A 26,870-nucleotide genomic window follows, 5' to 3' on the forward strand; every position below is an offset into this window, starting at 1 on the left:
AAGAAAAATTGTGATTGTAAGAATTTGAATTAGTGCAGTAGAATATATAAATTTAAAAATTTAGATAAATTAATTAATTTATGAACTTTTTTAAATACTTTAAGTATATGCAAAAGATAACATAATTAAAATTTACCATTTATTAATATATATTATTTTGAAACTTTTATAATCGATAGTGTTGCATTTGTATAAGTATAAATAGATATGTTAATAAAAGACAATGATTTATATATTTTGAAATATACATAATTCTTTTGTATTGAAGGAAACGAGAAAAGCTTATAAATGATATTAGATTTTGTATGATATTAGTATAATTGCAGATTTATTGTAAATTCATGCAATTCTAAGATTGCTGTGCAACAATACGTTAAATTTTGTATTTTGAACAAAAAATAAACGCCACGCGTTAGGTAAAAGTATTTTTTCATTTTTGTTTTAAACTCATATTATTTGCGATCCATATTTATCTCGTATCCATGATTTTCACAAAATTATTACAACTCCAAATTAAAATAAACAGTCGACACAATGCACAGCACTGCATTTGTAAAGTGTAAAAATAACTATATGAAAATGAGTAAAATTTAATAAAATAATTAATAATTTGAAATAATATTATTTTAATTAAACTTAAATAATACATAATATAAATACATGGAAATTTAAAATAATTGACATATTTGAAAAAAAATTATTTTAATTAAGCTTAAATGATAAAAAAATAATAAATAAATAGTGATAATAAAATAAATAATAAATAAATTATTTACCACGTTCTATCTTTTAAGCGCATAAGAAAAACTGGTAAATTTGCTAGATCTAAATTACATTTTCTGCGCATGCCGTAACAAATCCTTATACCTGTATCTTAGTGAAAACAAACAATAAGGCTTTAAAATTTGAGGTCAAATTTTATAATAAAGAACAGAACGTCTACAGTGTGGAAAACGTCTCTCGTGTACATCAAACACACATCTGTGCTCTTCGTAATCGGCAGACGCATTTCTTGTACTGCGAAAAGCAAGGAATTAATTACGCGAATAGTTTAATGCAATCACTTTAATTTACATTCCTTTTTTGTGTTTTGTTTCTCATAATGTCTGATTGTAAGATAACGTACTTACCAGAGGAGATGATAAGCCACATTCTCGACGATAATGTACTCACTATTGAAGATATCATCAACTTTTGATGCGTGTGCAAACAATTTCGTTATGCAGCCACATATGACAAAATCTTGGAAAAAAAGTTATCTCAAAGGTAATTCTTGTGGTTTGTACATCTTTTTGTTATTTTGTCTCATTAACGCCTGTCGCGCAATGTATATCACTTCTGCGAAGAACGTATATTATAAATATATAATAAATACAAAATATTAGAAAAATTAGGTATGTTGCATATTAAATTATTCGCTTTCATTTTTTTTATTGCTCAATAATTTTGGCAAACTCTACCGTTATATATATACATATATAATAAACATATGCATATATATATATATATATATATATATATATATATTAAATGTAAACGTTAAATATAATATTCTGATATGAACTATTAATTTTCGGCTGTCATAAATTGAAAGACCAAATATTTTTCAACCGACATTCGTCAATTGATGTTTATTTAATTAATCACAAAATGTTTCGACCACGGTGTTTCGACCATATAATTTTGGTCCTTCGCACACTTAACAGTAACACTTCAGAATAACAAAAATTATATGAAACGTTGTGTAATTAATTAATTAAATATTAATTAGCCTATATATATATCGGTCGAAAAATATTCAGTCATTCAATAATTTTCTTTTAGATTTAATTATTAAAAATACAACACAAAAGTAACTTGGTTTATTTATTATAATGTGTATTCTTCAATATATTTAATTGCATTTTTAAATATAAAAATATATATGATATATATTCGTAATAGAAACAAACTGATTTGATATTTTTCTAACGGTTCTTTTTTATAAATAGCATTGAAATCACAATAAAATCTTTATAAAAGTAAAAACATGCCAAGTGACATATATAAGCAAAATTGACGCATTGTTTGTGAATATGCTTTCCAAAAAATTGTTCTACAAAATATTAAAAAAAACTTAATCTATACATACATACACATAAGCACATTAATGTTTATTAATTGCATATAGAATACACTTACAAAATTATGCAATATACATATTAGAATCAAAATTTGAAAAGTATAAATTTAAGTACAAATTAAAATTGACTATTATATATTTTCTTCTTTTGATTAAAGTATAAAAAAAAGTGACATATATGTATATACTCATGCTTTGAATTGTATACTTTAGAAAATTTATTAATTTGAAAAATGACTTGTGCAATCACATTGTTAACTATCATTAAAGTTTGCTGTTTGTTATCTAAATAAAATTAAATAAAAGAACTGTGGCGTCATCTTATCTGCATATAGATAATAAAAATATGTATTATCTTTATATCTGCATCTTACAAGTAGATAAAAAAAAAAGTACTACCTTTACTATATTATTTATCTAAAATAATATTCAGATAATTTTGGTTTAGAATCATAGCACACAAGAATACTTAAAGTAGACAGTAAAGCGATAAAAATTTATAAATAAAAATATAAATACATATATTGTTGTATCCGTTTTATAATTTATATTTTTTGTATAACTGTGTTTACATAAACAGCCTTAAAAATTATTATCTAAACCATTATCTAAATAAATCGTCATATAATTATATCTTTTATCTAGATATACTTAAAACAAAATCATCTTTATCCTATCTAAGATGAATTTTCATACTTTTATCTCACATTTATCTAGCTAATTTTAAATTAATCTTGACACAACACTAAGTATCATTATCAAAAATTTATTATAATATTTTATGGTCGTATTTCAGATGGCCCTTTACGAAGAAAAGATATGAAAGTCTTAAAGAAGAAGAAAATGAAGAAAACATAAACTTTGTTACAGGCTTCCGGTTCCGGTGAGACTCAATTCTTTAATCAATTCTTTAATCAAATCATGGCGAGATAATAAATTGATTGATGAAATGACATATAAACGACTTAATACCACAAATGGGAACCTTCCTCGATTTTACGGTCTACCGAAAATTCACAAAGTTAACGCGCCTTTACGTATAATTGTTTCGTCACTTGGGAGCCCGGTGTACAGTATAGCGCGTTTTTTACATGATATATTGGAACGATCAATTACGAAACCTATCTCACATATTAAAGACGGTTGGACGTTCGCGAATAAAATCAAGAATTTGAGTATTGAAGATAATGAAATGTTAATTTCTCTTGACGTCACTTCTTTATTCACAAACATTCCTAAGGAATTAGTTTTAAAAGCTATTGAAAAACGTTGGAAGGATATTTCATGTAACACAAATTTTAGTTTGACACAATTTTTATATGGAATCGACGCTGTATTAGAATCTACCAGTTTTCGTTTCAACGATCAATTTTATGAACAGATACATGGTACGCCAATGGGATCCCCCCTTTCACCTATTTTAGCAGACTTAGTTATGGCTGATCTTGAGACAGAATGTTTAAGCTCTTTACAATTTGACATTTCAGTTTATTATAGGTACGTTGATGATATTTTTGCAATAGTACCACGCAATAAAATGGATAACATTTTGACTACGTTTAATAAATACCATCACCGCTTGCAATTTACACATGAAACAGAGATAAATAACAAGATTAACTTTCTGGATACATTGGTTTTTAGAAACAATGGTAAACTATTGACTAGTTGGTACCAGAAACCTACCTTCTCTGGTAGATATTTAAACTACCATTCTAACCATCCGTTTAAATACAAAGTTAACACGATTAATAACTTAGTCGACCACGCTATTTTGTTATCGGATAAACGATTTCATAATGAGAACTTACAGATGGTTAAAAAAATCTTGTTGAATAATTGTTTCCCTAGGACGGTCATCGAGCGATATATGTATAAAAGAACATGTTTTTTAGAAAATTCTCATAACGTAGTTGACAAAAATAATGTATTTGATATTTCGTCTTGTATTTTAATGCCGTATGTTAAGAACCTAAGTGAGACTATTGAGAGATCTATTAAGAAAACAGGCTTAAGTGTTATTTATACGATTCCAAAAAAACTTGATACGTTTATTAAACCCCGAAAAGACAAATTACCTAAAGCCGATATGACCGAGATAGTTTATAAAGTTGACTGCAATGACTATGACGCCACATACATCGGACAAACTAAAAGACACCTTAATACTCGGATTAAAGAACATATGAATAATATAAAAATGCATGTCAGCAATCAAAATGTTATATAAGCAAACATAGAAATGATTTTTCGCATGACTTTAAATGGACAAACTTAAATATTTTACATCGAGAAACAAACACTAGGAAAAGAGAGATTGCTGAAATGTTTTTTATTAAAAAATTTAATAACACGATCAACCTACAGAAAGACACAGAGAATTTGAATCCGATCTATGATAGAATAATCAAAGCTGTTTAACTTAGTTCGTCTTTACCATCCATACCGAACGTTTACGTGACACAATATTTATATTGAAATATGTAAAATGGAACAAAATTAATTATATATTGCACTTAAGAATTTGTAAGGTACGTTTAAATTGTTATTATAATCTTGGTTTGCGCTTTACTTTCTTAAAAATCAAAATTCTTGTATGTACATCTATTGTATTTTTTAATGTTAATTTTAGACTTGATAAGGACCTAAACCTAAGGTCGAAACGTTGTCTTTTCTTGTACATGGCATCAAACGAATAATAATAAATATAAATCGAAATAAATCGAAACCGATAAATCGAAAAAAAGACTTCAAAATTTTTGGTTAATACTATTTTTCTCTACGATATGTTTATTTATACTGAGTTTTATATTTATAATAAAAAATTGTTAACTTGACTAAACCGTTCAACTAAAAATTTTGTTAATTAAACATATTCAAATGAAATGTAACATTAAATATAAAAAACGTGTATTTGATTTAAATATTAATATATGTTCAACAAATGCATAAAAATAATTCTCTCTTTTTACAGTAAATAGTCAAAAATTCCTCCAATAACTTTATTACAGATGATAAACTAAAAAGTCACAAACTCGTATTTCATATGTAGTACCTATTAAAATTAAACATTATAGAGAAAATTAGTATTAATAAAAAATGTTAATTTTGAAGTCTCCTTTCTCCATGTGTCGATATAAGTTTTTAATATCCTGTATAATTAGAAAATAATTTTCAAAATTTGTCATTTATACACTAGAAAGAAATTTATTAATTTGACTAAACCTTTCAACTAAATTACTATTTTGTTAATTGAACATATATTAGTATTTAAATAAAATTTACGTTTTGTTAGATTTATATCAATGTTATATTTATTTTAAATATGTCTATGTGGTCAATTAACAAAATAATATTTTGTTGAAAGATTTAGTCAAGTTAACCAATTTTTTCAGTGAACAATTAAAAATAATATATTTCCAATTCAGGGTTGAGTAATAATAAGTTAAAAGTTTAAAAAAAAGTTAAATAGTTAATAATTTTAATTATAGCTTAGTTAATGTAAAATGTATTAATGTTTAACTTCAACTAGTTAGTTTTGACCTTAAACTTATTAATTTTTTTCCCAAGTTAATTTTTTAATCTCTCAATATCATTATTGGTTTATGTAAGTTATAAATGTATTTTTAAATTAAAGTATCATTAATTTTTGTTCATTTGTCATCAATTATAATTACAAGAAAAATATATTTCTATATCAAAATCAAAATTTCTTTATTTGTTATTATAAATTTTAAAAATATTAACAAACAAAATTCTAATTTAATATAAATAATGTTTTGAAAAACTAACTTTTGATTTAATTTCCCTTAATTTAATTTTAACTTTACTCTAACTGACAATGAGTTAATTTTTTCTTCAGGCAACTTAATTAAATTTATTTTATAAGCAACTAACTTTAAATTAACTTAGTTTAAAAAAATCATGAACTTACCAGACCCTGATATAATTTAATAATAATATATAATAAAAAAAAACATTTTCAAGTATACGCAAGATTAATAAAAGCCACCCTAAAAAAATGTGTTAACTTGACTATAAACCTTTCAACTAAATATATATTATGTTGTTAATTGAACATATACAAATATTTAAATAAATATAATATATTAAGTCTAACATGAAATACATATTTGACTTAAATACTAATATATGTTCTGTTATAGATTTAATATCTTATATTTAATTTAAATATTTTTATATGTTCAATTAACAAAATAATATTTAGTTGAAAGGTTTAGTCACGTTAATAAATTTTTTTCACAGTGCAACTTATTTTTAAAATTTTTATTTAATTTGAACGTTACGATCCTTTCCATTTGGAAATTACCCAACCCTGTTCCAATTTAATTTTGACAAAAATGATTTTCCTAAATATCAATCGCACTGTATCAACTGACGATTCGCGATTCGCAGATACGAAGAATGCGAGACATTCTGGCGCAGATGCAAGAGAAGCTCAAAGCGACCGGTCAAGTCGGCGGTGGAGGATTGAGAGGTCGAGTCGGCAGCCTCGGCAACGATTTAGATTCCGTGGACGTCGAGAAGAAGCGGAACAGTATTATAGACGTTTGAAGAGCGTAGATTATTTATCATACCCTCGGAATATATTTAGAATATAGTATTCAAAGTTTATAGCCCACCCGAGAGATCTGTACATATTTTGTTCAATTTCTGACAAGTTTTCCGATACAGATGTTGCGCGAAACGTAATAAAAAAAATACTAAAGATTTTATCAAGCTTTTCGAGATTATATGTCAATACGGAAACCCGGTAAAAATCTGTTATATATAATTATATATAAATAATTGTATAATTATACATATAATCGTAAAATTTATTTGGTTTAGAAAATATATTACGAGAAGTGCCGCAGAAAATTTATCTCGATCGGAAAATGTGAAAAGTCGAAGACTAACAGCAACGAAGACATAACAATTGTGATTTCAAGAAATTCAAGCTTACCCTCGGCTCGTTCAATTCTCAGAAGCAGCCCGAGCTCGGCCACGAAGACCACTTGCTTATCGCCGATTCTCTCTTCACACTCTATTCGCACAAACTCAAGCACACTCGCGACGCGATCCACACGTACCGTTTTAAAATTTTACGACTCGGAAAAAAAAACCTTCATTCTTGGCGAAGAATTTACGAAAATACACTAAACACGCGATTCTCGGGTTCGCGCAAATCCACGGTGAGATTGTCAACATGTTTTGCAGCGATTGTAGAGTATTTGGAAACGAGTCTGCGAACAAATTTAATAACAACTTCTATTCTGATATATATTTCCGATTTTATACTCGCTCGCAGGCAATATTTATTTTCAATAGTTTTAATTAGTTTTATTAATACGTACGCGCCGCCGCTTCTCAGTCCTTCGCGAAAACAAATATATGTGATATTCTTTCTCGTTTTCACTCGGCGCGTCTTTATCGCGACTGCGTTTTAGCAATAATAAGGTGTCGCTTGAGTCGACGAAATTCGCGGCAAACTTCACTTATTCCTACCTGCGAGGAAGCGTCCAATTTCTGAAATTATTCCGAGCTCCGCCGCGACGATTGTCTATGTATCCTTGTAGACAATCATTTATTCCGACGCACAATACACATATACACTCGCGATGCATTACGCGTTTGCGTAGCTTGAAAAAAACTTCACTCAACAACGAACGACTTTCTCGCTCCTTTTCGCGACTGCGCGATTTTCACGTTTGACACGTGGCACCACTAACAGCTACTCGCGCACTTTCCGGTTGCACTGTTGAGAACACTGACTACGGTACGCGGCGCACACGTCGCGTTTGAAAAAGTTTACTTTCAACTTTATTAACGAAACCCGCGACGTATTTTCACATCGTTCCGATCGCGATTCGATCGACATATCAATCGTCACGCGTGTCCCGTACTTCCGCACGCGTCTGTCACTCGACTCGCAACAAAATACACGACAGATGCGAGAAAACGCGCGACGCGCGCGAGATCGTCCGACCGCGGCGGTAGCTCGACTCGAACTGCGCAGTCGCGCGCTGTCAGCTATTAGCGCGGCCAAGGTCATCGCACGCAGCACGTACGGAGCGCGTGCCTTAATGTTAATTTATAAATACGAATATTTATACGAATTATTAGTATTGTTACGACATTATTTATACTATGAAATAGATTTCAATCTTTCTTTCTCTCTTCCTCCCTGTCTATCTTTCTTTCTTTTTAATAAATAATGTACATATTTGAAGAATATTCGACAATTTTATGTGGTTTTACTCGCGCGTATATACGGGGTGGAAACTATTGCATAACGTGATATAGAGAATTATAAGTCGATTAAATAGCTCGATTACTGAAGAAATATTATTGTATAATTAATAAATTTATTTTTGAAAAATAAAATACAAGATGAGTGTTCTAACAGAAGTTTAGAAGAAACGGAAACTAGAATGTTACATTTTGAATGACATTAAATGTATTCTGTGCTCAAATGTGAAGTATATTTGCTGTTCCTTCACTAAGCATGTGTTTCTCAATTATGTGTTTTTTTCTATTTTTAATTAATTAATTATTAATTAAAAAATAATAAATTTATTTTGGAAAATAAAATAGAAGGTTCGAATGTTCTAATAAAAGTTTGATAGACACTGAAACTAAAGTGTTACATTAATTTAATATATTCATTAGATTTATCATGTATTATTTTTACTATATACAATTTATATGTTGTATATAATAAAAATTATTAATTTGAATAGAATTTTATAAAATATTTTTGATACGAAAAGAAGAAAAAGAGAGAGATTTACATTTTTCAAATCTTTACAGATAAAATTCTCAGCTAAAATAAAAACCTCGATTTACAATACGAATATTTATATGAATTATATCGCTAAGATATTATTTAGACATTGAAATGTTTGCGGTAATACATATGGGCATCTAAATTTGCTGTGCCAAAGTTTGTTAAGTTTTGTGCGTTTAACAAAAATGAACGTCACGCGTTAAGTAAAAATACTTTTTCATTTTTGTTTCAAACTCATATTATTTGCGATCCATATTTCTTTCTCATGCATGATTTACGCAAAATTATTACAACTCCAAATTAAAATAAAAAGTCGACACAATGCACAGCACTAGAATCATAAAGTGTAAAATATAAATATATATGAATATTAGTAAAATTTAATAAAATAATTCATAATTTGAACGATATTATTTTCATTAAACTTAAATATTACATAATATATATAAATACATGGAAACTAGTGAAATTTAAAATAATTGACAAATTTGAAAAATATATTATTTTAATTAAATTTAAATGATAAAAAGAACAATAAATAAATAAATAGTGATAATAAAATAAATTATAAATTAATTATTTACCACGTTCTATCTTTCAAGCGCATAGAAGAAATGGTAAATTTGCTAGTTCTAAATTACATTTTCTGCGCATGCCGTGGCAGATCCTTATACCTATATCTTAGCGAAAACGAGCAATAACGCTTTAAAATTTGAGGTCACATTTCATAATAAAGAACAGACCGTCTGTAGTGTGGAAACGTCTCTCGTGGACATCAAACACACATCTGTGCTCTTCGTAATCGGCAGACTCATTTCGTGTACTGCGAAAAGCAAGGAATTAATTACGCGAATTGTTTATTGCAATCACTTTAATTTACATTCCTTTTTTGTGTTTTGTTTCTCATAATGTCTGAATGCAAGATAACGTGCTTACCAGAAGAGATGATAAGCCACATTCTCAACGATAATGTACTCACTATTGAAGATATCATCAACTTTCGATGCGTGTGCAAGCAATTTCGTTATGCAGCCAAATATGACAAGTTCTTGGAAAAAAAGTTATCTCAAAGGTAATTCTTGTGGTTTATAAATCTTTTTGTTATTTTGTCTCATTAACCTGTCGCACAATGTATATCACTTCTGCATAGAACGTATATTATAAATATTTTATCTTACTTAATTATTTTTTTTATTGCTCAATAATAAATTTGGCGAACTCTACCGTTATATATATAAATACATACATAATATGTTTATAAGTATATATATATGGAATGTAAACATTTAATAATATACTTATTAGAATTCTTAATTTTCAGCTGCCAAAAATTGAAAGACCAAATATTTTTCGACCGATACTCGCCAAATGATGTTTATTTAATTACACATTTTTCGACCACGGTGTTTCGACCATATAATTTTGGTTTTTTGCTCACTTGACAGTACACTGGAGAAGAACAGAAATTCTATAAAACGTTGTGTGATTAATTAAATAAATATTAGTTGGCCTGTATCGATCGAAAAATATTCAGTCATTAAATATTTTTTTTAGATTTAATTGTTAAAAATAAAATTTAAAAGTAACTTTGCTTATTTATTTTAATGTGAATTCTTCAATATATTTACTTGCATTTTTAAATATAAAAATTATATATATAATATATATTCGTGATAGAAACAAACAGATTTGATATTATTCTATCGGTTCTTTTTTATAAATAGCATTGAAATCACAATAAAATCTTAATTATTGGAAAAACGTGCCAAGTAACATATATAAGCACAGTCGACATTGTATGTAAATATGCTTTCAAAAAAATTGTTCTACAAAATATTTAAAAAGAAACATAATATATACATACATACGCACATTAATGTTTATTAATTGATATAGAATACACGTATTGAATTACGAAATATACATATTAAAATTAAAATTTGAAAATATAGTTTTAATATACTTTTAGGAAAATATGTAGTTCAAAAATAAATATAAAACTAATGTTATTCACTCAAGTATAAATTAAATTACAAATTAATATATTAAATAATATTTTTTTTTTAATTTTTTTGATTAAAGTATAAAAAGAAGAGACATATGTATATATACTTATGCTTTGAATTGAATACTTTAAAAAATTTATTAATTTGAAAAATTACTTGTACAATCACATTGTTTAATATCATTAGTGTTTGCTGTTACCTAAATAAAATTATATAGATGAAACTTTGGAATCATCTTATCTGCATATAGATAATAAAAATACGTATTACCTTTATATCTGCATCTTAAATGAAAAAAAGTATTCTCTTTACTATATAATTTATCTAGAGTAATTTTCAGATAATTTTGGTTTAAAATCATAGCACAAAAAAATACTTAAAGTAGACGGTAAACCGATCAAAATTTAAAAATATTTATAAATATGAATAAATATATATTATTGTATCCCTTTTATAATTAACATTTTTTTATAACTATGTTTTTCAGATGGCCCGATGTATAGAGACAATATAAAATTTTTAAGGAAACAAAGGATGGAGAAGACATGAACTTTCTTGTAAGAGGCCTAATTTGTGCGACACAGGTGCGAAACTGTTTGTCTCACATTCTTTTTTACGATTATTATTACAATAGATTAAATCAAAATTATGGCATTGGCCCAATCGATGATGTAATCGGATTCATTGATAATATAGATGAATATTTCAATCGTTTGTTTGAAAATGAACCTTTTTTTCGGGTACTTACCTTTGCAGATGAGATGAAATACATGTACTATATTGACGAGATTAAATACTTCTTATCACCATCTCCACGGTAGGATCTTCATATATATTATAGTGCTACTATTATCACAATTTAATGTTTTATTTTATTGATTAACTTAATACTTCAATACATAGTTTTTTTTAAAGAAATTGATCGCAATTCATTCGAAAGATATTGCGAAATAAAATTGTCTCACTATGAAAAGCTATCTTCGATACGAAATGAGTTGGACAGATATAGAGTGAAACCTGAAAGAGAACAGCTTTTGGAAGAAATTTGTACTTTCGTGGCAAAATATATTCAAATTCGAGAAGATGTATGTTACACGAATGTAAGTGCATCATTGGATACAATCGCACAAGAGGTACTGAATTCTCTTATTGTTAGAAAAAAGCATCCGAACCATTCAATATTCTCCACGTCTGATGAAACTTTTTCTTATTGGAAAACCAACAATATCGAAGATAATCATTGGAATGAAACAGAAAGTACGCAGATTATGGATACACTCCAGGAATAGATATTTGGCACCTTGAACTTTCTACCATGCAAGTCCTTTCGCGTACATATCAATTGTTTGTGTATAGATTATGTAAGTTATTATAGATTATAATAATATAATTATGGGCCATATTTAAGTTAGGTTTAATTCAGTTCTTATATTGAATATACAGATTGAAAGAACCTTTACAATGAAAAATACCTATAATATGATGAATGGGAAGCGCTGTCCGGCTACAAATTTTTGCTGTTTTATGCCTCGACATCGATTCCGCACGCAAAGTATACTCAGTAAGCAAAAAATCATTGCTACAACGTCATTATTGCTGTCAAGTATGTAGTTTTTAACATTGTATGCAACATCATTACGAACAAACTTTGATATTGATGTAGAGGTTTCAGTAATGTTGAAATTAACGTTTTTAAAATATTTTATTAATATTTTGAGAACATTATGTTATTGAATAATATTCTTAAAACATTTATAAAACATCAATTAAAATAATTTTTAGAATATTTATTATAAATATTTTAAACATATTTATACAACATTATATCATAACGTTTGGAAAATTTATATAAAATCAACATTATAACATGTTGATTAAATATTTCTTGCTTACTGGGTATATACATACATAATTCATTCAAGTACGAATCCGGTGATACAAACTTTTAATCTCATTTTTATTAAATCTGTATTATTCTTTTATGTTATCTTTATTGGAAACGCCATATTTTGTGCACAAATAATCTGCAGAATACTTTTGTATTAAATAATCTGCAAAATACTTTTGTATTAAATAAGTATTGTTATGAGCTGATGCAAGAGGCGGTTAAGAAAACTGTAATTTCTTAACATTTATTGTTTTCTATACAAAATCACAGCGCTCCCCGTTTATTATTATCAGTACTTTAATTGTGAAAAAGAATTTTTCAACCTATATAGCCAATAAAAAGAAAAGCCCTTGAACTCGAAGTCGGTAAAACAGTCATGATCAGCATTCCTTTAATATTCTCTCGCTTTGATTAATTTATTCTGTATTATATTTGGCACAGGTTTTACAAACTAAATATGGTCAAGATATCATTGTAGTTACAATATATCATAGCGTGGCTAGAAGACTTGGTCTACGTTGCGATGTACTAAATATTGAAAATGAATTCTATATAATTTGGAAATCAAAATTGTAAGTATAGATATATATTAGAATCGACATTATCATAATTTTTCGGTTATCTTTCTTTTCTTATTAAACGCATACATATATAACTTTTTATTATAAAAATATTAATAACGATTAAGGTAATATTTTAATTGTTTACAGCGTCACAAATAATTTAGACAATGCGAGATGTTTTTACATAAACGACGAGAATTTCCCGATGTATTTTAGTGATTTTCTAAAACACTACACCGCGATAAGAACTAAAGAAGTTGAAAATTACTTATTTATTACTTCTATTAATTTTAAGATATTAATGTACTTGTAAATTTACAAAGAATCAATATATTACACTCTATATGTATAGGAAGATGAGAATAAATGTACAATTTCTCATTTTTTAATTTACAATTAGATCTTTGTTTAACATTTAATCTTTGTTCATGTTTAATTTATTTTTTTAGATGTTGTCGCTACTAAGAGATTTCTATGGAATGTTTATAACTAGACATGAATTAACCACTATGACATTAGTCAAAGTGCATTGTGATGTGCTGATAACATACCCGCACTAACATAATCGGATATTAGTATATAATTTAAACAATTGTAAAAATAAAGAACTTTGTGAGGATCTTGCAGATAACAGTTATGTATAATTTACCATTTTTTATAATTTAACTTGGTTTAAGTGTTTATTGAGACATTTATTTACAAAAAATCAATCAAAGCAAGAATTTTATAGCTTGTGTTTCATAATTCGTTTTAAATAGTAGAACACATAAATGAAAACGTAAAATATGCCGTAATAATTATCATTATATATAATTCATTTACAAATCAATCTACAGATAGTTGGTCCAACATAATGGACAGATGTTTTTGACATATACATATATACATATATTTTCAACTTTTATATTATAGATATAAATAGTATGCCCTATTTTTGTATGCAATGTCAAGTAAGAATCAACGCGATAAATAAAATATATTTATTATTCTCTCTGCTATATTTCTTGTATTAATTAATAAAAATAATAAAATATAAAAAATTGTAATTACAACAATTTGAATTAGTGCAGAAGAATTAATAGAGTATAAAATTTACAAAAATTAATTAGTTTATTAACTTTTTTTAACACTTTCAGTATATGCAAAATATGATGTAATAAATTTGCCATCTATAAATATATATTATTTTGAAACTTTTATAATTGATAGTGTGTTGCATTTGTATAAGTATAAACAGGTATGTTAATAAAGAGCAAAGATTTTTATATTTTGAAATAAATTCTTAATGTTGATATTTAAGAATATCGAAGATTCAAGTAGGCATAAAAAGAATTAAAGAGGACAATAAAAGCTTACTAATGATATTAGATTTTGTATGATATTAATATAATTGCAGATTTTGCAAATTCATGCAAGATTTAAACAAGACTTTAAAATTTTATCAATTCCAACAACTTAGATCTTTTTTTATACAGAGAATCTCTTCAATGGAGGAGGCATTATTTTAAGAAATATAACTAACAACGTGCAACACGCGATATCTATGACAAAAATTTCATCCTATCATCTAGCGATACACCTATGAAATATCATATAAGAATGAAGCATAAAGAAATTTATACATAATGTTTCAGATGTGCGGCTTACTTATTCTATATCAGAAAATATATTAAAATGAGATGATTGTACAAAGAATTATACCAAAATATTTTATATATCTAAAATTATAAAAAAAAACACATAATTGAAACGCACGTGCTTAGAACAGCAAATATACTCCACACTTGGGTATAGAACACATTTAAGGTCATTCTAAAACGCAAGATTTGCGACAAGTTATACGAGATAAATAATTCTATTAAATTAATGATACATTTATTTCAATTTCATAAAATATCTTTGCACCTCCCTAAATGTTATCAAAGAGATAAGTGAAACACCGATAAATTGATTATTATTATTAGTTAGTTTTCTTTTAATGATTAATATAAACTTTTGTAATATATAAACAGGGTTATGCTTAATGAATAATAATAAATTCAGTGTAGGCATTTTTTATAAAGACGTTAACCGACGATGAGATTAGCTGATTTACGTGTTTTGTTTGTCGACCTCGTGCCGGGTACTTATTTATTTGTAATATTTATTATTGAAAGCGTTCTAAGCGATCCTTTGTTTGTCGAGAAAACCGAAAACACATCTCTGCGCGATGAACAAAGGTAATTCTGATTGGTCCGATGTTTCGGGTAGGGAAGGTTTTAACACCGGGTATAAATATGCCGACTTTTTGGGAATCGAGAGACAATAGAGAACCGAACAGAACAGATCATATCTCTCTTCCTCGAAACATCGAACGACGGCGAAAACGGCAAGATACGACTCTGAAGAATTGTCGACGTGAAGACGTGTAATATTCACAATTGCACATTATACATATACATACTATTATTTAACGTTGGAATAAATTAAACCTTTGGCCTATCCCTTGAAACACGATATCCTAATCGAAACGGTGAGAGAAACATTCTATTTCTCTCTCTCACGCCCATCAGACGCCTATATCAGTCTTGAAATAAACAAAGCGAGCCGAACGCGAATGTTTCTGCGTTAGAAAGCAAAAATTAAGTTTTTCACTATGGTTTATATAATCATTGTGCACGCGGCACGAAAATTTCTTAATATAGTGATAAGACAATTTAGAAATAAATCTCAATTTTAATTCCTAAGTTCCCGATTAAGCGACTTTGGACCGATACATTTTTTTTCTACATCTCGTTAAAGGTATCAGAGAAGAACATAGAAATTAAAATCTCGAATTAAGATTTATTCTTAAGTAGTTTTAGCAAGTGCTAAGAAAATTTCGTGCCTTGTACACGTGCAGATATTAGACGCAATGAAAAAATTAATTTGCATGAAGTTTTATATTTTTATAAAGTTTATATTTCTAAAATATATGCACCCCGTATATACGCGCCAATAAAACTACATAAAATTGTAGAATATTCTTATATAAACTATGTATATACATCATTTATTAAATATTCGTATTGTAAAAGTCGGGGATTTTATTTTAGCTGAGAATTTTACCTGTAAAGATTTGAAAAATGAAAAATGTAAATATCTCTCTTTCCCTTTCTCTTTTATAGAGAAAATTTCATAATGCACAGCACTGGCGTTTTAAACTGTAAAATATAAATACATGAATATTATTGGTAAAATTTAATAAAATAATTGATTATTTAAAATAAAATTAGTTTAATTAAACTTAAATAATACATAATATAAATACATGGAATATAGTAAAATTTAAAATAACTAATAAATTTGTAAAAATATATTATTTTAATTAAGCTTAGATAGAAAACAATATAAATAAATAAATAGTAATAATAATAAATAAATAATAAATAAATTATTTATTAAATTTCTTATATATCTGAAAATATGAAAAAACACATAATTCGAACACACATGCTTAGTGATAAGACAGCAAATGTACTCCGCATTTGGGCACAGAACACATATAATGTCATTAAAATGTAACACTTTAGTTTCCGTTTCTTTTAAACTTCTATTAGAACACTCATCTTGTATTTTATTTTTCAAAAATCAATTTATTAATTTTACAAATATGTTTTTTCAGTAATCGAGCGATTTAAACAATATATAATCCTCTATATCACGTTATGTAATAGTTTACATCCCGTATATACGCGTGAGTAAAACTACATAAAATTGTAGAATATTTTTAAACTAATTATATTCAATACATAATATATACAGTACAGTATATACAATATATTGCATATAATTTATATAGAATTTTATGAAATTTTCTCGATAAGAGAAAAAGGGAAAGAAAGAATTTTACATTTTTCAAATCTTTATACAAATAAAATTTTCAGCTAAAACAAAATCCTTGATTTTTACAGCACAAATGTTTATATGAATTATATCGCTAGGACATTATTTATATACATGTTTTATTGAAATGTTTAGAAATACATATGTACATCTAAAATTGCTGTGCAAAAGTTTTTTAAGTTTTGTGTTTTAACCAAAATATGAACGTCACGCGTTCTTTCAAGCGCATAGAAAGAAATGGTAAATTTGCTAATTCTAAATTACATTTTCTGCGCATGCCGAGGCAAGTCCTTATACCTATATCTTAGTGAAAACTAACAATAAAATTATAAAATCTGAGATCAAATTTAATAATAAAGAACAGACCGTCTGTATCGTGGAAAACGTCTCGCCTTTACATCAAACACACATCTGTGCTCTTTGTAATCGGCAAACTCATTTCGTGTACTGCGAAAAGCAAGGAATTAATTACGCGAATAGTTTAATGCAATCACTTTAATTTACATTCCTTTTTTGTGTTTTGTTTCTCATAATGTCTGATTGTAAGATAACGTACTTACCAGAGGAGATAATAACCATCATTCTCGGATATAATGTTATCACTATTGAGGATATCATTAACTTTCGATGCGTGTGCCAGCAATTTCGTTATGCAGCAACCAAATATAACAAGTTCTTGGAAAAAAAAATATCTCAAAGGTAATTCTTGTGGTTTGTAAATCTTTTTGTTATTTTGTCTCATTAACGCTTGTCGCACAATGATTATCACTTCTGCGAAGAACGTATATTATAAATATGTAATAAATACAAAATATTAGAAAAATTAGGTATGTTGCATTTATGTTGCATATTAAATTATTCGCTTTCATTTTTTCTATTGCTCAATAATTTTGGCAAACTCTACCGTTATATATACAGGTATACATATATAATATATATATACATATATATATATATATATATATATATGGAATGTAAACGTTAAATATAATATACTGAGAAGAATTCTTAATTTTCGACTGTCACAAATTAAAAGACCAAATATTTTTCAACCGACATTTTTCAATTGATGTTTATTTAATTAATCACACAACGTTTCGACCACGGTGTTTGGACGATATAATTTTGGTCTTTCGCACACTTAACAATAACACTTGAGAAAGCCATAAATTATATGAAACGTTGTGTAATTAATTAAATAAATATTAATTAGTTTATATGCATATCGGTCGAAAAATATTCAGTCATTAAATAATTTTTTTTAAGATTTAATTATTAAAAATGCAACGTAAAAGTGACTTGATTTATTTATTATAATGTGTATTGTTTAATATATTTAACTACATTTTTAAATATAAAAATTATATTAATGATATATATTCGTGATAAAAGCAAACACATTTGATATTGTTCTATCGGTTCTTTTTTATAAATAGCATCAAAATCACAATAAAATTTTTATAAAAGTAAAAAGCATGCCAAGTGACATATATAAGCACAGTCGACATTGTTTGTAAATATGCTTTCGAAAAAATTGTTCTACAAAATATTAAAAAAAAAACTTAATCTATACATACATACACATTAGCACATTAATGTTTATTAATTGCATATAGAATACACTTATAGAATTATGCAATATACATATTGAAATCAAAATTTGAAAAGTATAAATTAAATTACAAATTAAAATTGACTATTATATATTTTCTTTTTCTAATTAAAATATAAAAAAAAGTGTCATATATATACTCATGCTTTGAATTGTACACTTTAAAAAATTTATTAATTTGAAAAATTATATTATTTATCTAATATAATATTCAGATAATTTTGGTTTAAAATCATAGCACATAAGAATACTTAAAGTAGACAATAAAGCGATAAAAATTTAAAAATAAATATATGTATACATATATTGTTGTATCTTTTTCATAATTTATACTTCTTGTATAACTGTGTTTACATAAGCAGTTTTAAATATTATTATCTAAACAATTATCTAAATAAATCGTCATATAATTATATCTTTTATCTACTAAATACACTTAAAACAAAATCATCTTTATCCTATCTAAGATTAATTTACATACTTTTATCTCATCTTTATCTAGCTCATTTTAAATTAATCTTGACACAACACTAAGTATCATTATCAAAAATTTATTACAATATTTTATGGTCGTATTTTAGATGGCCCTATGCGAAGAAAAGATATGAAAGTCTTACGGAAAAAGAAAAAAAAGAAAACCTAAACTTTGTTACAATAGGCATAAATTCTTCGACACAATTGCGAAATTATTTGTCTCAAATTCTTTTTTATGATTATTATTACAATAACGGATCAAATCAGAATTACTTCGATAACTCATTTGCTAATGTATTGAAATTAAAAAATAATGTAAAAAAATTCAGTGGTAATATCGATGATTATGTAGATCTATTGATAGAAAATGAAATTGATTTTGAACGTATACATAAGCCTATAGATGAGCTGAAATATATGTTTTATATTGAGAAGATTAAATACTTGTTAACACATTTTCCACAGTAGGATCTTCATATATATTATAATGCTACTATTATTACAATTTAATGTATTTAATCATTAGTTAATACTTCAATATACATTTTTTAGGGATCGCAAATCAATCGAAAGTTTTTGCAATATAGAAATGTCTCACTATGCGAAGCTATCTTCCATACGAAATGAGTTGGACAGATATATAAAGAAACCTGAAGAAAAACAGCTTTTGGAAGAAGTTTGTACTTTCATAGCACAACAAATTCAACCTCGAAAAGATGTATGTTACACGAATGTAAGTGCATCATTGGATACAATCGCACAAGAGGTACTGAATCGTCTCAGAGAGAAGCATCCGAACCATTCGATATTCTCCACGTCTGAAGAAACTTTTTCTTATTGGAAAACCAACAATATCAAAGATAATCATTGGAATGAAACAGAAAGTACGCAAATTATGGATAAACTTCAGGAATATATATTTGGCACTTTGCACTTTCGAGCATGTATCTTCTTATCCGAAAATATCAAATGGCTTTGTATAAATTATGTAAGATATTATAGATTATAATACATATATAATTATGGGTCATATATGTATATGTTATATGTTGTTCTTAATATTCTGCCGCTTTGATTAATTTATCCTATATTATACCTGGCACAGGTTTTACAAAATAATTTTGGTCAAGAAATCAATGTATATACAATATTTCATAGCGTGGCAAGAAGACTTGGTCTACGTTGCGATGTACTAGATATTGAAAATGAATTCTTTATATTTTGGAAACCAAAATTGTAAGTTTAAATATATGTTAGAATCGACATTATCATTATTTCACGATAATCTTTCTTTTTTTATTATACGCATACATATATAATTTTTTTTTTAATTTTTATATGATTAACGTAATATTTTAATTGTTTACAGCGTCACGAATAATTTAGAAAATGCAAGATGTTTTTACATAAAAAGCGAGAAATTCCCGAATTGTCTACGTGATTATCTACCGACTTACAAGTCTTGTGGAACACATCGCGTCTTCGCAATAAGAACTAAAGAGGTTGAAACTTATTTATTACATCTATTACTTTTAAGTTATTAATATACTTGTAAATTTACTAAGAATCAATATATTACACTAAATATGTATAAAAAGAAGAGAAATGTGCAATCTCTCATATTTTAATTTAAAATTAGATTTTTGTTTACATGTCGTCTTTATATTCATGTTTAATTCATTTTTTTAGATGTTGGAGTTAACAAGAGATATCGTTAGAGAATTTATAATAGAACATAAAATTAAACAAATGCGATTAATCCGGGTTAATTGCATTATCCAAGAACTTCCGATATGATTAAAATGTATTGTAATCATATTATAATGATAGGTATTATGAGTGCAAGTTATATACATATGATACAAAATGTGAGTAATTATATTAATTTGAGCATATTCATGTATACTCATAATGACATTTTTTGCAAACAGTTTCAAGATATCATAATATGTCTGTGTTTTGAGTAGCATATGAGCCTGCATCTGTGTCTATTTTTGTCATCATGTTTTAAGAAATATGAGTACAATATGAGTAAAGTACATACGCGCACTAACAATCGCATATTAGTATATAATATATACAATTGTAAAAATGTTGAACATTGTGAAATTCTTTAGATAACAATATGTATAATTTACAATATTTTATAATTTAACGTGGTTAAGCGTTTATTGAGACATTTATTCACAAAAAAATCTATTAAACTACAAATTATACAGTTTGTGTCTTAGATTTCGTTTTAAATAGTAGAACAAATAAATAAAAACGTAAAATATGCCATAGTTGCATGGACCAACATAACAGACAGATGTTATATTGACATATACATGTATATACACGTATATGTTCGACTTTTGTAGATAAATACCATGCCCTATTTTTGTATACAATGTCAATTGAGAATCAACGACGAATAAAATGTATTTATCGTTCTCTGCTATATTTATTGTATTTATTAATATAAACAATTAAATAAGAAAAATTGTGATTGCAAGAATTTGAATTAGTGCAGTAAAATTTATATATTTAAAAATTTATAAAAATTAATTAATTTATGAACTTCTTTTTATTACTTTAAGTATATGAAAAATATGACATAATTAAAATTTACCATTTATTAATATCTAATATTTTGAAACTTTTATAAACGTGTTGCATTTGTATAAGTAAAAACAGGTATATTAATAAAAGACAATGATTATTATATTTTGAAATATATATAATACTTTTGTGTTGAAGGAAACAATAAAAACGTATTAATGATATTAGATTTTGTATGACATATTGTATGATAATTGCAGATTTTAAAAATTCGTGCAAGATTCAAGCAAGACTTTAAAATTTGACTAATTCCAACAAGTTATATCTTCCTTTTATGTAGAAAATCTCTTCAATGGATGAGGCATTATTTTAAGAAATATAACGAACAACGTTAACTATATATTAAAATATATTCAAATGTGGTAATTGTACAAAGACTTATACCAAAATTTTTGATATTATCTGAAAAAATAATCTTGACACAACACTAAGTATCATTATCAAAAATTTATTACAATATTTTATGGTCGTATTTTAGATGGCCCTATGCGAAGAAAACAATTTAATATATTTATTCATTAATTAATAATTCAATATAAACAAATTTTTTAGAGGAATTGATCGCAAATCAATCAAAAGATATTTCAATATAGAAATGTCTCACTATGAGAAGCTATCTTTGATACGAAATGAGTTGAACAGATATAGAGAGAAACCTGAAAGAGAACAGCTTTTGCAAGAAATTTGTACTTTTGTGGCAAAATATATTCAAATTCGAGAAGATGTATGTTACACGAATGTAAGTGCATCATTGGATACAATCGCACAAGAGGTACTGACTTGTCTCAGAGTGAAGCATCCGAACCATTCGATATTCTCCACGTCAGAAGAAACTTTTTCCTATTGGAAAACCAACAATATCGAAGATAATCATTGGGACGAAACAGAAAGTACGCAGATTATGGATACACTCCAGGAATATATATTTGGCACTTTGAAGTTTCGACCATGTATCTTCTTACCCGAAGATATCAAATGTTTGTGTATAGATTATGTAAGTTATTATAGATTATAATATTCATAATTATGGGCCATATATGTATATGTTATATATGTTGTTCTTAATATTCTCTCGCTTTGATTAATTTATTCTGTATTATACCTGGCACAGGTATTACAAAGTAAACATGGTCAATATATCAATATATTTGCAATATTTCAAAGCGTGGCTAGAAGACTTGGTCTACGTTGCTATATAATAGTTATTTATCCTCAATACTTAATATTTTGGGGACCAAAATTGTAAGTATAGATATATTAAATTCGACATTATCATCATTTTTCGGTAATCTTTCTTTTCTTATTATACGCATACATATATAATTTTTTATTATAAATATTTTCATTAATGATTAAAATAATATTTTAATTGTTTACAGCGTCACAAATAGTTTAAAAAATGCACGATGTTTTTCCATAAAAAACAGGAATTTTTTGGATTATGTTATTGATCATATATCAGAGTACAGGAGTCAAACAGATTACTTTCGCGACTTCGCAATAACAACTACAGAGGTTGGAAATTATTTATTTATTACTTATATTATTTTTAAGTTATTAATATACTTGTAAATTTACAAAGAATCAATAAATTACAATAAATATGTATAGGATGAAGAGAAATGTACTGCCTCTCATTTTTTAAATTATATAATATCTTTGTTTACGTTAATAAGATCTTTGTTTACATTTACTTTTTGTTCATGTTTAATTTGCTTATTTAGATGTTGTTGTTTTTAAAAGATTATCTTGGAAATTTTATAATGAATCATGAAATAAGAAATTTGGGATTAGTCGAAATAAAATGTAATATAAAGAGAACACGGATCATCATTTGTTATACATAATATATACAATTGTAAAAATATATTGAACTTTGTAATGCTTTTAAATAACAATTATGTATAATTTACAATTTTCTATAATTTAATGTGTTTAAATGTTTAATGAGACATTTATTCACTATATGTATAGAGAAAGAAGAGAAATGTGAAATCTCTCATTTTTTAATGTATAATTAGAACTTTGTTTACATGTCGTCTTTATTCATTTTAATTAATTTTTTTAGATGTAGTGTTAACAAAAAATACCGTTGTAGATTTTATAGCGGATCCTAAAATAAAAGCTTCGCGATCAATCCGAATTAATTGTAATAGGTAAAGAACATACGCGAACTAACAATAGCATATTAGTATATAATATATATACAATTGTAAAAATAATATATGATATTATTAAATCGGCCAATAGAGTCCAAACGCGAAAAATTATTTTTTCGGAACTGTATCTTTTGGTTTGAGATTACTAAGTTTCATATATAAATTAATCTCGAACTTATATATGGAGAAAAATAAGCGAGAAAAATATAGGTCCGATTTTTCTCGCCTATTTTTCTCCATATGTAAGTTCGAGATTAATTTATATATGAAACTTAGTAATCTCAAACCAAGAGATACAGTTCCGAAAAATTAATTTTTTGCGCTAGGGCTCTATTGGCCGATTTAAAAATATCATATATTATTATTATTTAATATTGAGAATGGCAAAATTATTTCTTATTTAATTGTAAAAATATTGAATTTTGTGAGATTCTTTTAGATAACAAATTTTTTAGATAATAATATGTATAATTTACAATTTTTTATAATTTAACGTGTTTAAGTGTTTATTGAGACATTTATTCACAAAAAATCAATTAAAGTACAAATTTTACAGTTTGTGTCTTATATTTCGTTTTAAATAGTAGAACAAATAAATAAAAACGGAAAATATGCCGTAGTTGCATGGACCAACATAATAGACAGATGTTATATTGACATATACATATATACATGTATATTTTCGACTTTTGTAGATAAATACTATGCTCTATTTTTGTATGCAATGTCAATGGAGAATCAACGACAAATAAAATATATTTATTATTCTCTGCTATATTTATTATATTTATTAATATAAACAATAAAATAAAAAAAATTGTGATTGCACCAATTTGAATTAGTGTAGTAGAATTCATAAATTTTTAAATTTAGAAATATTAATTAATTTATTATTAACTTTTAACTAACAATAAGTAAAACACCGATAAACTGAATATTATATTATTTAGTTTTCTTTTATAATGATTAATATAAACTTTTGAAAAAAATGAACAAAGTTATGTATAATGAATAATAAGGTGTTATGTGAGCCAAACGCGAATGTTTGTGCGTTAGATAGCAGTTTTTATATTCCTTTAAAGTTTAGATTTCTCTGAAATATTGTATATAATTTATATAGAATTTTTTGAAATTTTCTCGATAAGAGAGGAAGAGAAACAAAGAGATTTACATATTTCAAATCTTTACAGATAAAATTTTCAGCTAAAATAAAATCCTCGATTTACAATACGAATATTTAATGGTTATTATAAGAATATTCTAGAATTTTATTTAATTTTTTTCGCGCGTATAATACGGGATATATATATATAAGAATATTCTAGAATTTTATTTAATTATTTTTGCGCGTATAATACAAGGTATATATATATATATACTCCGTATTATATGCGCAAAAAAAATTAAATAAAATTCTAGAATATTCTTATAATAACCATTAAATATTCGTATTGTTAGTCGAGAATTTTTATTTAGCTGAGAATTTTATCTGTAAAAATTTGAAAAATGTAAATCTCTCTCTTTCCCTTTCTCTCTTATTGAAAAAATTTTATAAAATTCTATATAAATTATATACAATTTATTATATATAATTGTATATAATTGTAGATAATATCACATAAAATTGTAGAACATTTTTAAACTATGTATATACAATACAATATATACAATATATAGAGAGATTTACATTTTTCAAATTTTTACAAATAAAATTCTCAGCTAAAATAAAATCCTTGATTTTTACAGCACAAATATTTATATGAATTATATCGCTAGGACATTATTTATACATGTTTTATTGAAATGTTTGGAAATACATATGTACATCTAAAATTGCTGTGCAAAAGTTTTTTAAGTTTTGTGTTTTAACCAATAAATGAACGTCACGCGTTTATTTATTGGTAAAAATACTTTTTCATTTTTGTTCTAACCTATTATTATTTGCAATACATATTTCTTTCTCATACATGATTTTCACAAAATTATTATGACTCAACATTAAAATAAAAATGCGAATACTTATTTAGTCAGCTCTTTTAATTTTTAAAGCCACAATCTCCACTTGATTCCTCTCGACCAATAGAGCCAAACGCGATGTTATTGCGACAATTATGAAGGAAAGAACATTTTGGAAAGGAATTTGAATCCTATGGTTGGGATCTCAAAAATTCCCCCTGTTCCTTCTCTTAACATCCCCTGTAAAGAAATAGGCGAGAAAAATATTGGTCCGAAAGTTGGCTGAATCGGGACTCGAACCCGAGACCTTCCACTTGCCGGGCGACTGCTCTTCCAAAATGTTCTTTCCTTCATAATTGTCGCAATAACATCGCGTTTGGCTCTATTGGTCGAGAGGAATCAAGTGGAGATTGTGGCATTAAAATAAAAATTGGTCAGACTAACCGACACAACGCACAGCATTGTTGTAAACTGTAAATCATAACAAATAAAATATAACAAATACATGAAAGTTGGTAAAATTTAATAAAATAATTGATAATTAAAAATAAAATTATTTCAAACAAAAAATGAACATCACGCGTTAAATAAAAATATTTTTTATACCTTTCTTCCAAACTCATATTATTTGCGATACATATATTTCTTTCTCCTACATGATTTTCACAAAATTATAGCACAAAATTAAAATAAAAATTGGCCAGACTCACCGACACAATGCACAGCACTGAAACTGTAAACTGTAAAATATAAATACAAAAAATTGGTAAAATTTATAAAAATAATTGATAATTTGAAATAATATTATTTTATAAATTTAACGTATAAGACGGGC

At 26.2% G+C, this 26,870-nt stretch overlaps 1 protein-coding gene and 3 long non-coding RNA genes across 4 annotated transcripts in view; 3 read left to right on the forward strand and 1 right to left on the reverse strand.

Annotated features, from left to right (window-relative positions):
• The window catches only part of LOC114937424 (uncharacterized), a 42,031-nt gene extending 21,703 nt beyond the window's left edge, over window positions 1-20,328 (forward strand). The window contains exon 3 of the mRNA XM_085481350.1: window positions 19,872-20,328. Within this exon, the coding sequence (XP_085337476.1) occupies window positions 19,872-20,328 (457 nt within the window). The remainder of the gene's footprint in view (window positions 1-19,871) is intronic.
• On the reverse strand, window positions 274-8,119 carry LOC146723679 (uncharacterized). The gene is made up of 3 exons (XR_014924444.1): window positions 7,089-8,119; window positions 1,131-1,338; window positions 274-1,017 (listed from the first exon to the last, which is right to left on the reverse strand). It is a non-coding gene; the product is annotated as an uncharacterized LOC146723679 (long non-coding RNA).
• On the forward strand, window positions 955-4,816 carry LOC114945148 (uncharacterized). The gene is made up of 3 exons (XR_014924443.1): window positions 955-1,266; window positions 2,919-4,653; window positions 4,755-4,816. It is a non-coding gene; the product is annotated as an uncharacterized LOC114945148 (long non-coding RNA).
• LOC114945149 (uncharacterized) lies at window positions 9,620-12,003 on the forward strand. Its single transcript, XR_014924441.1, has 3 exons — window positions 9,620-9,984; window positions 11,406-11,502; window positions 11,675-12,003. It is a non-coding gene; the product is annotated as an uncharacterized LOC114945149 (long non-coding RNA).
• Window positions 20,329-26,870: the final 6,542 nt, after the last annotated feature.

This window comes from Nylanderia fulva, unplaced genomic scaffold (genome assembly GCF_048542155.1).
Source record: "Nylanderia fulva isolate GAGA-0341 unplaced genomic scaffold, ASM4854215v1 Scaffold176, whole genome shotgun sequence".
In the NCBI taxonomy this organism is placed as follows: domain Eukaryota; kingdom Metazoa; phylum Arthropoda; class Insecta; order Hymenoptera; family Formicidae; genus Nylanderia; species Nylanderia fulva.